Raw genomic sequence first — 11,950 nt, 5'->3', positions numbered from 1 at the left:
CATTTCCTACACCAAGTTAGGGAAGTTTTCCATCATTTCTTCAAACCGCTGTTCAACATCTAGATTTTCTTGTTACACTGATCAGACGAATATTTGGAGCCTTAATAGTGTCCCATATCCATCTTAAATTATTTTTATAGTCTTGGCATCTTTTTTCTTGCCAGTCTGATTAAATATCATAATTGGCTTTCCTGACCTCTAGATAGGGCATTTGATCCTCTTCTTTATTCACTTTGTTTATTCCTTTGTTTATTCCATTTAATATACTTCTCATCTCAGATAATGTGTTCTCCATTTCAGACTGGTTCCCTTTTATAATTTCCATTTCCATTTTTATCTCTTTGTTGGAGTTCTCTATACTTCCCAAAAGGTCATTGAGCATCTTTATAACTAGTGTTTTGAACTCTGCATCTGTTAGATTGCTTGACTCCATTATATCTGGGTCTCTGTTCTGTCATATGGTTTCTGCTTCTTTGTCTTCCCATTTTGGCTGCCTTTCCTGTGTCTGTTTCAATGTACTAAGCAAAGCTCCTAAGTCTCCTTTTCTAATTAGTATGGCCTTGTGAAGTAGGTATCTAGTGGCACAGTCCTGAGAGCCATTCAGCTGCAGGCCAAGTTTAGCCCAAGCCTCTACTTTTCTGGGGCCACCTGTTGCCTCAAAAGGCCACTAGAAACTGAGGTTGGCTGCCTCCACCAGTGTGGGTCTCAGCAAGGAGCACCTGACTCACTGAGGATACACCTGGATGTGGCTTGGGTAGGGCCTCAAGTTGGGGTAGGCGGGGTGTAAGGGAATCCTTTGGACTGAGCGACTGCTGTTATCCAGTTCGATGATGTCACTGCTATGGCGGCACTGTGTCTGCGCATTAGGATGGGGAAGGCTCAACAGGGAACAGTGGATACTGCTGGCACTTCTGTATTAAGCGAATCTCGCTTCAGCCCTCACTCCGACAATGTCTCCCTGTAAGTCCCTGGTGCCCCCTGTGTGCAGCTGAATTGGCACTGGTGCTCAGAGCGAGCAGGTCCATCACTGTGAAAATCCTCTGGTGGACGCATCCCCTTTAAGAGGTGTCTGCCGCTGCCACAGCTTCCATCTCACTAAGCCGCTTGAGACTGGGTAGCCCCACGTCTTTGCTCCGTCTTACCTTCTGCCATTGTAGGGTGCTTTCTTGGATTTCTTCGTAGTTGTATGGCTTGTTCATTTAAATCCCAGGCGATTTTTCCTTGTTGCTGCTCCTTGTTTTCATCACAACTTTGATTTGTTCGCCAGAGGGATGAACAGAGCCTCTATCATCTTCCTATACGTAATTTTTTAAATATAATCACTGTACAGTTTGATAACTGTAGCTTTGTAGTTTAATTTGAAATCAGAGTGTGATGCCTCCAACTTTATTCCTTCTCAAGATTGCTTTGGTTATTAGGAGTCTTTTGTGGTTCCATACAAATTTTAGGACTTTTTTTTTTCTATATCTGTGAAAAATGCCTATGGAATTTATGTGGGGGTTGATCTCACTAATTTTCATGTGCTAAGCTAAATCTCTTTCTGTGTTTATTTAGCATAATTATTAGGAATAGAACTTGCTTATAAAACTAAGTAAGTTTCAAATTTTGATACAGTTGATTTGAATTAATTGTTATTACAAGATATATATATTTTTTTGTGACAGGGAGGGGGATTTCATTTTACAGGTCTTCTCTACCAAATTGGTGAAGGTAGATATCTTGAGAACTTTCTTGTTCTTGTCCCTAGGCCTGAACATGGTCCTTGCTCAGAAATACTCATTTTTTGATGAACATTTTGTCTTTATAAATACCGAGATTCCTTTGCTGGTTTCATAAATACTATTAAAAATGGAAAAAATCACAGAAGAAAAGTAGGGAATTTTAATATCACAAAACTTTTCTGATAATTTTTCAAGCAAGAGTGTTTAAAAAAAATTATTTTATTGCTGTCCTTTGTGTACTTTTAGGCTAATTGGAGGGGGGAAAAAAGGTGACTGACGGGAAACTAGAGAAATACTTGAAGAAACAGTCTACCTTAGTATCATCGTAAGTGCTCTAGGTGACCAGTGAATGGTGTGCTTAAGAGCAGGACTGTGAGAAAGGATTATGGAGGATTTCATTGTAAACATGTTAAGTGTTTTGAGTATATTATTTATTTATTTTTTAATTTAAAGGAGTTCTGTTTGTGTTCTGAATAGGAGTTCTTTGTATATATATTTATCACGACTGTTTTTGAGGCTTGTCTGGGTCAGTAATTTAAAATGTTTAGTAGGCCAGTAAGTAAGCAAGGAATCAGAAGTACACTTTTGATATGGCACAGATGCTTAGGAAAGAAGTAAGGATTTGCAATACAATCATCCACTTAAAGATGAGAGTTTACTTGAGAATAGAAAGAGAGAGGGTATGAAAGGAAGTACAGAGGTCTGAGAACATCAGATAACAAATTTTATAGTTTCTCATTATGTCTTTGTCTAACCCAGAACTTTTTAGAAAAATCAACTGAAAGAGAAACTCGCCAAGAATATGCTCTGGCTATGATTCAGTGCAAAGTTCTGAAACAGTTGGAGAACTTGGAACAGCAGAAGTATGATGATGAAGATATCAGTGAAGATATAAAATTTCTTTTGGAAAAACTTGGTGAGAGTGTCCAGGATCTTAGGTGTGTTATTCTTTTTATTCACATATATATTGGGCTTATATTGGCTGGATATATTGGGTTTTGTTTGACTTGTCTAGTATTTTAGGGAAATCTAAATTTGTTACTAACTGTAAGCTCAAAAGATTTCATTAAAATATGCCTTCTATTACATATTGGGGGATATGGAAAAAGTGGCTCATTACCATGGCAGCAATTAGTCAGAATTGTGTATTATTTCTTCTCTTTTGGGGAGATTCCCACCCTTCTGTGCTAAAATCTGACTGGCTATATACTACCACAGGTTGTTGGCACCACCACAGAACCCTTTGTGAATCTTTCCTGGTTTAGAATCTTTTTAAGCAGTAATAGTTAATTAGTGGAGAAGATTTGCCCATATGTGTATAGAATATTTTTTTTCCTGCTGTTTTGAAGTTCCTGGTGGTTTTCTTTATGTTTTTGTATTAAACATTATGCAAATGATATACACACAGTAAAGAAAAAAAAAACAAAAACCCTTACACAGTGCAGAAGGGACTCCATGCCACTTCTAGCATCTTCCCCACCTAGTCCCATCCTCCTTCCTCCTGGTTTCTTGTATGTTCCTCCATAAAACCTCCTAGTCCCCCTGCCTTTGGCATGTGCGCCTGTGCACGTGTGCACACACGGGGTTCTACATATTGTTCTAGACCTTGTTTTTGGTTGTTGTTTAATAATATCTTGATGATCTTTCCCCACAACTCATGTATTCTTTGATTTTTAGCTATTGACACATTTTTAAAAGAGAATTACTCTTTAGAAATAAATCTTTCTCTGTAGGTAGATTGGGTTTGGGAGCCAGACTGACTTGACCTTGAACAAGATTCCTGACATTTTAAAGTCTCAATTTTTCTTTGGTAAATTAACAATAAAAATTCTAACTTTGTAGGATTGCTGTGAGGTCTCAAGTGTCCAGAAAATGCCTTCAGTATAGTATGTGTTCCAGAAATGTATTCACCAGATAATTCAATGCAACCTATAATCCTAATATTCAAAAGCTTTTATAGAGATGGGAGATATAACCTATATCAGTGGTTTGTAACAGAGTTTTGTGGAGGGAGGTAAATGATTTTTTGTCTTTCTATAATTTCAAATATGAATAAGTTGATTATAATATAATAGGCTAGCAATAGGCTTGCAGTTTTTATAAATTCTATTTTCTTTGTTTTTTAAAATTTTTCTTCAGTTTCTCTGGAATAATGATTTAAGATCCTTTTTAAAAATAAATAATACTAGTGATAGTTAGCTTTCTAAATTATTTAATCCACATCATTATTAATATAGTTAATACTTATGATTTTTCATGCTGAATTTGGTAATTTGAAAATATTGTATTGCTATTCATATTAAACTAATAGGATGATAGATATAGTGGAAAGAAATGTTTTTGCTGTTTTAGATTTGGGAAATTAATGTTAACAATACTAGTTTACTTCTTATAATAACTGGGCTTACATTAAAGTAAATTACTCCTTTATTCAACAGGACACTGGTCAATTTAACCAGTAAATCCTGGTTATACTGAATTACCATTTGGTATTAAATAGCTACTTTTTAAAAAACTTTTTATTTGGAAGAAAATCCAGGCATGTCTTGTCACTGTGTTCGTCCACTGGATTATTGAGTAGTTAAGTAATTTGATGCATAATAAATGATTTTTGAATTAAAGTGCATTGCAGTTTGTTATGTGTACAGAGGTTTTTGTTTTTAATTAATCTATAGTTAATTATTCAACCAATGAATTCCTTCTTCACTTTTGGAAGTCACATTGTAAAATATTGTACTAATATGTGTGTTTTGTTTTTGTAATGCAGTTTCCTAGTTTATGACATTTATAGTGCAATAGTATTAGAATATACTATTTTATATTCAAGTAATATACTTTTATATCAGTTTACATTAATGTATCTGGCGGTCTGGCAAATACAGTATTTTAAGTGGCATGATAGCAACTTTGCTAGATTATCAGATATTTTACAGATGTACATTTATGTAAATATTCGGGTAAGAATTTTGAAAGCAAGTGCTCCTTTTAGTATCTCATGACAAGCATTCAAATTTGACCTTCCTACCCTGGATAAATTTCACGTGATTTGTAAAGCTTATTTAAGCCATTTAAACTTTGTTTAGTGATAGTGTGTTAATGTACAAAGGATGGTCATCAGTCTTTGTAGTTAAAAGTCATCATCAATGAACATGTATTATTTTGATTAATTTTGGAGGATCTCACAGATTCTTATAAACTTTGAATTCTTTAAACATTTTTGTAGTTCATTTGATGAATACAGTTCTGAACTTAAATCTGGAAGATTGGAATGGAGTCCTGTGCACAAATCTGAGAAATTTTGGAGAGAAAATGCTGTGAGGTTAAATGAGAAGAATTATGAGCTCCTGAAGTAAGTTTGAAATTTCGGTTTACACTCTTAGTTCCTGTTTTTCCACATCCTCATAAACACGTTTTTGTCACTCTTTAAATTTTGTATATTCCGTGGTTTTAATTTGTATTTTCTTGCTCACTAATGTGGTTGAATAGCTTTTTATATGCTCATTGGCTATTTAGATACCTTTTTTCTAGAAGTGCCTTTTCAAGTATATTATTTATTTATTTTTTAATTTAAAGGAGTTCTGTTTGTGTTCTGAATAGGAGTTCTTTGTATATATATTTATCACAACTGTTTTTTCCTATTCTGGCACGTGTCATTTCACTCTTTAATTTTTAATGTAGCTCAGTTTATTAATCTTTTACTTTATGGCTAGTGCTTTTTTGTGTAATGGTCAAGAAGTTTTGCCTACCCAGGGTCATAAAGATATATTTCTGTATCATTTGCTAGAAGCTTTATTGTTTAGCCTCTCACATTTAGATATCCATTTCATCTGGAATTGGTTTTTGGGTAAGGTATAAAGTAGGGGTCAAGATTAATTTTTTTCATTACATGATTAATTGAAACAGCACCAAAAGGAAGCCTTGTGTTCTTTACTTATCAGCTGTCTATTTCACCCATCCACCCAGCCCTTAGTAACCACTAATTTACTTTCTGTCACTATGGATTTGCCTTTTATGAAAATTTCACATAAATGGAATCATATAATATTAGTTCTTTTGAGACTGAATTCTTTCACTTGCTGTAAAGTGTTCAGGGTTCATTTATGTCATAGCACTTATTAATACTTTATTCCTTTTTATGGTTGAACAATATTCCATTATAGATCACATTTTATTTATCCACTTAAGGTTGAGGGACATTGGGTTATTATGAAAAATGCTGGTAATAAACATTTGTGTACAAGTTTTTGTGTGGCTTTGTTTTTTTTCCTCTTTCTTGAGCAGATACCCAAGAGTAGAATTGTTGAATCATATGACAACTATATTTAACCATCTGGGGAACTGCTAGACTGTTTTCCAAAGTGACTGCACAATTTTATATTCCCTCCAGCAGCATACACGGGTTCTGATTTCTCCATATCCTTGTCAATACTTGTTGTCTGACTTTTTGATTCTAGCAGTCTTAGTGAGTGTGAGGTGGTATCTCATTGTGGTTTCGATTTGTATTTCCTTGATGGCTAATGATGTCAGGCATCTTTTTATGTGGTTATTGGCCATTTTATATCTTTGGAGAAATGTCTATTCAGATTCTTTTATTTTTTAATTGGGTTGTCTTTTTATTTAGTCATAAGAGTTTGTGTGTGTGTGTGTGTGTGTGTGTGTAAAATTTTTTTTTTGATACAAGTCCCTGATCAGTTAGTTATATGATTAGCAAGTGTTATCTCCCTTTTTTTTTTTTTTGTTATCATCTCACTTTCTTGATTGTGCTCTTTGAAGAGGAGACATTTAAAAATTTTGATGAAGTCCAGTTTATTTAGTTTTGATTCCTCTTAAGTCCAGTTTATTTACTTTTGATTCCTCTTGCTTTGGTGTCATACCTAAGAATTAATTGCCAAAACTAAGGTTATAAAGATTTACTCTTATGTGTTCTATAATATTTTTATAATTTTAGCACTTACATTTAGGTCTTCGATCTATTTTGTGAGGTAAGAGTCCAATTTCATTCTTTTGCTCTGGCTATCCATTTATTCTAGTAACATTTGTTGAAAAGAATATTCTTTCCCCGTTGAATTGTCTTGGAATTCTTATTGAAAATCAGTTGACTATAGACACATGAGTTTATTTCTGGACTCTCAATTCTGTTCTGTTGGGCTATATAATTATCCTAATATGAGTACCACACTGTCTTGATTATTGTTGCTTTATAGTGTGTTTTGAAATCTAGAAATGAGAGTCCCCCACTTACTTCCTCCTTTTTTTTTTGAGGATATCTTAATTTATTTAATCAGTCTCCTATTGATGGATATTTAATATTGTTGCCAGATTTTGCTGTTATAAACACTGCAAGAATTACTATATACACACTAACTTTTAAAATTAATAGACTATAATTTTTAGAATAATTTTAGGTTTATAGAAAAATTGAGGAGAAAGTACAGACTTCTTATATATTCTCTCATTCCCTACCAGGCACGGTTTCCCCTATTTTTAACATCTTGTCTTAGTGTGGTACATTTCTTACAATTGACAAACCAGTATTTACACATTATTTTTAACTGGAGTTCATAGTTTACATTAGGTTTCATGCTGTCTGTGTTACACATTCTCTGGGTTTTGACAAATGCATAATATTACATATCCCCTATTACAGTATCATACAAAATAGTTTTCACTGCCCTAAAATTTCCCTGTATTCCACCTGTTCATTTTCCTTTCTTCCCTTTCCTGAACCCCCCTTACAATCTCTGACTTTTTAATATCTCTATAGTTCCCTTTCCTGAACCCCCCTTACAATCTCTGACTTTTAATATCTCTATAGTTTTGCCTTTTTCAGAATGTCATATAGTTGGAATCAAACAGTACATAACCTTTTTGGATGGGTTCTTTTCCTTAGCAATATGCATTTGAGGGTCCTGCATGTATTTTTGTGGCTTGATAGTTCATTTCTTTTTATTGCTGAATATTCCATTGTATGACTATACCATAGTTTGTTTATCCATTGAAGGCTATCTTGGTTATTTCAAAATATGGCAGTTATAAATAAAATTGCTGTAAATGTCTGTTTGTGGGATTTTGTATGGACAATTTTTCAAATCATTTGGGTAAATACTGTGGTAGCTCAGTTGCTATATTATATGGTGAGACTATGTTTAGTTTTGTAATAAACTGCCAAACTGTCTTCCAAAGTGACTTTATTGTTTTGCATTTCCCCCAGAAATGAATGAGAGTGCCTATTGCTCTATATCTTCTCCACAATTTGCTGTCGTCAGTGTTTGGAATTTGGCCATTTAATAGATGTGCAGTACTGTCTTTTTGTTTTCATTTACAATTCTTTAATGATATATGGTGTTGATCATATTTTCGTATGCTTATTTGCCATCTGTGTATCTTTTTTGTGAGATGTCTGTTCAAGTCTTTTAACTAGTTTTAAATTGAGTCATTTGTTTTATTTATTGTTGAATTTTAAGAGTGCTTTATGTATTTTAGATAGAAGTTCTTTATCAGATACATGCTTTGCAAATATTTTCTTACCATCTCTGGCTTGTCATTTTCTTCATAGTGTCTCGCAGAGCAGAAGTTTTTAATTCTAATGAAATCCAATTTATCTTCATGGATTGTACTTTGTCATTGTATGTAAAAAGTCTTTGTCATACCCAAGGTTGCCTAGATTTTCTCCTATATTATTTTTTAGAAGTTTTATAGTTTTATGGTTTTCATTTAGGTCTGTGATTCATTTTGAGTTAATTTTTGTGGTGGGTGTAAGATCTGTGTCTAGATTTACTTTTTTTTCCATGTGGATATCCAGGTGTTCTAGCACCATTTGTTAAAAATATCTTTTTGCTCCATTGTGCATAGCTTTTGCTTCTTTGTCAAAGATCAGTTGACTATATTTCTGTTGGTCTATTTCTGAGCTTTCTCTTCTGTTCAATTGATCAATTTGTCTATTCTTTCACCAATATCATACTCTGTTGATTATTATAGCTTTATTGAAGTTGTAAGTCTTGAAGTTGGATAGTGTCAATCCTCTGACTGTTCTTCTCCAGTATTGTGTTGGCAATTTTGAATCTTTTGCTTCTCTTTATAAAATTTAAAGAATCAACTTGTTGATAGCCATGAAATAACTTGCTGGGATTTTGATTGGGATTGCATTGAATCTATAGATGAAGTTGAGAGGAACTGAAATCGTGACAATATTGAGTGTTCCTGTTAATGAATGTGGAATCTCTCTCCATTTATTTAGTTCTTCTTTGATTTCTTTCATCAGAGTTTTATAGTTTTCCTCCCATAGATCTTGGACATATTTTGTTAGATTTATACCTAAGTATTTCATTTTTTGGGGGGTGCTAAGTAAATGGTATTTTGTTTTAAATTTCAAATTCTATTTGTTCATTGCTGGTATATAGGCAAGTGTTTGACTTTTATATATTAACTGTGTATCCTGCAACTTTGTTATAATTGTTTAATTCCAGGAGTTTTAAAATAGAGTCTTTTGAGTTGTCTACTTAGACTATGATGTCATCTGCAAATAAAGACGGTTTTATTTCTTCCTTGCCGATCTTTATGCCTTTTATTTCCTTATCTTATTGCATCAGCTAGTACTTCCACTATATGTTGAGAAGGAGTGGTGAGAGGACGTCATTGACTTGTTTCTGATCTTATCAGGAAAGCATCTAGTTTCTCATTACTAAGTTTGATGTTAGCTATATATTCGTTTGTTTGTTTGTTTTTGTAAGTGTTCTCTTACCAAGTTGAAGTTCCATCTATTTTTAGTTTGCTGAGAGTTCATTAATAGGTGTTGAATTTTGTCAAATGATTTTTCTGCACATATTAATCTGGTCATGTGATTTTTATTCTTGGTCTGTTGATGCGATGGGTTACATTTATATATTCTCAAATATTGAACCAGCTTTGTGTACCTGGGATAAATTTGACTTGGTCGTGGTACGTAATTCTTTTTATACATTGTTAGGTTTGATTTGCTGCTATTTTCTTGAGGATTTTTGCAATTCATGAGTTATATTGTCTGTCATTTTTCTTTCTTGTGATGTCTTTGTTTGATTTTGGTATTACAGTAATGCTGGCTTCATAGAATGAATTAGGAAGTGTTCCTCTGCTTCTGTTTTCTGGGAAAAGTTGTAGAGAATTAGTATCATTTCTTCCTTAAGTGTTTGGTAGAATTTATTAATGAGATTATTAATGAGATTACTTTCTGTTTTGGAAGGTTATTAATTGTTGCTTTAATTTCTTTAATGGATATATGTTTTTTAGCAGATACTTATTCAGATTATCTATTTCTATTTGGATGAGCACAGTGAGGATCCAGCATGGCTGGGTGTGTATATATGTTTTTATCTTTCAAGCTAGTCCTTTCTCAATCTTCAGCAATTGGTCAATTACCCTTCAAGTGTTCCTTCTAGTTGATTGATCTAGCAGTAGCTTCTCCTCCCAGTTAGATGTAAGTGCTTATTTGCCTATTTCTTTAGCTTACATGGCAGTTGTTTTCCCTGGAACCTCAGTTTTCTCTTGGATCAAAGAAGAGGTGTTGATTTTCAATTTGTTTAGCTTTTCTTGTGAGGACCATAGTGAAGATGTGCAAGCTCTTTACATGTTGAACTGGAAACTGGAAGTCTGTTTTTCTTTTTCAAGATGGTTTTGGCTCTTCTGGGTCCCTTGCCATTTCATGTGAATTTTAGAATCACCTTGTTAAAACCTATAAAGAAGCTGATTGGGATTCTATTAAGGATTCTGTTGAAGCTGTAAATCAATTTAAGGAGTATTGCCATTTCTTAACAATCTTTAGTGTTCAGATGCATGTGATGCTTTCTTATTTATATCATATTTGATTTCTTTTTTAGCAGTGCTTTGTAGTTTTTCAGACTTTGTTTTGCATTTTTTTGCTAAATTTATTTCTAAAATTTTTTTCCATGCTATTGTAAATGAAACTGTTTTCCTCATTTTTGATCATGACAAGTTTATAGGGATACAATTGACTTGTTATATTGTTCTTATATTCTGCAGTCTTTCTGCACTCTTTTTGTTAGTTTTAATAGTTTTTTTTTGTGTGTGTGGATTCATTTCCGTTTTCTATGTACAAGATCATGTCATCTGTGAATAGAAATAGTTTTACTTCTCACTTTACAAACTGGATGCCTTTTATTTCTTTCCTTAATTGCCCTGCCCAGAATCTCTCCTATGCTAATGTCTTCCTGAATTCTTTCTTCTGTTCCATCATTTGTCTGTTCTTGCTCCAGTACTACATTAATTGCTGTTGTACTTTGTAGTAAGTCTTGGTATCTGACAGCATGAGCACTCTGAATTTGTTGTTGTTCTAAGATATCTCAGGGCCTTTGGGCTTTGTGAATTTCTATATGCATTTAGAATAAACTTATCGGATAAACAGTTCTAGTAGAATTTTGGTTGGAATTGAATTTATAGCTCAATCTAGGGGGAATTGATATTTTTTAAAATTTGGGGAGTCTCCAGTCCATGAACATGGAACATCCTTTCATTTATATAGGATTTCCTTCAGATAATGTTATAGTCTTATCCATCTTTCATTAGATTTATTCCTGTGTGTTTGATTTTTTTGGCAGTCCTGTCAGTTGTGCCATTTAAATTTTTTCGTTTTCTGTTTCAACTTCAATAGAACTTTTTGTGATGATAGAAATAGTTTATGTTTGTGTTGTTCCGTACAGTACAAATGTTGCTGGTGTGACTGAGAAACTGAATTTTTAATTTAATTTAATCTCGATCAAATTTAACCAGTTCCTGTGGCCAGTGACTATCATATTGGGCAGCACAGTTTGAGTCTGGTTTATAGAAACACTGAGAAACAGTTCTGTGTTGGAAATTAGGTTGCTGCTCAACTTCCTTTACTGCCAGCTTGGTTTTTGGTTTTCTCGTTATTTAGCATTTGTTCTTCTGATTTTTCACTTTAGTATTTTATTACTATTGCTTTATTTTCCATATCGTCCTTTCTTGTGGGTTTATGGCTTAAGAAGAAGAAAATCCTTTTACTGTCATTTTAGTGGGATGTTTAGAAGGAGCAGAGGAGGTATATATATGTGGCCAATCAGTATTTTCTGGCAGCTCTATTTCTATTGTTTGACTTTATTTTCTATATACTACCAAATGTGATACATTTTTATTTAAACAAAGTGGCAAACCAAAGTAAGTGTTTGATAGATGTTGGCAGGAGAATAGATAAATAGAAAAATGGGAAAGAGGTGATT

At 33.4% G+C, this 11,950-nt stretch overlaps 1 protein-coding gene across 5 annotated transcripts in view; it reads left to right on the top strand.

Annotated features, from left to right (window-relative positions):
• The window catches only part of ATP6V1H (ATPase H+ transporting V1 subunit H), a 117,389-nt gene that overhangs the window by 54,695 nt on the left and 50,744 nt on the right, over positions 1–11,950 (top strand). For all 5 annotated transcript variants that reach the window (XM_006923963.3, XM_015598582.2, XM_015598583.2 and 2 more), the window contains 2 exons: positions 2,481–2,659; positions 4,945–5,070. In XM_006923963.3, the coding sequence (XP_006924025.1) occupies positions 2,481–2,659; positions 4,945–5,070 (305 nt within the window). The remainder of the gene's footprint in view (positions 1–2,480; positions 2,660–4,944; positions 5,071–11,950) is intronic.

Source organism: Pteropus alecto, unplaced genomic scaffold (assembly GCF_000325575.1).
Source record: "Pteropus alecto unplaced genomic scaffold, ASM32557v1 scaffold87, whole genome shotgun sequence".
Taxonomy (NCBI): domain Eukaryota; kingdom Metazoa; phylum Chordata; class Mammalia; order Chiroptera; family Pteropodidae; genus Pteropus; species Pteropus alecto.
The sequence above is the reverse complement of the archived record's forward strand: the minus strand, read 5'-3'. Positions and strand labels throughout refer to the sequence as shown.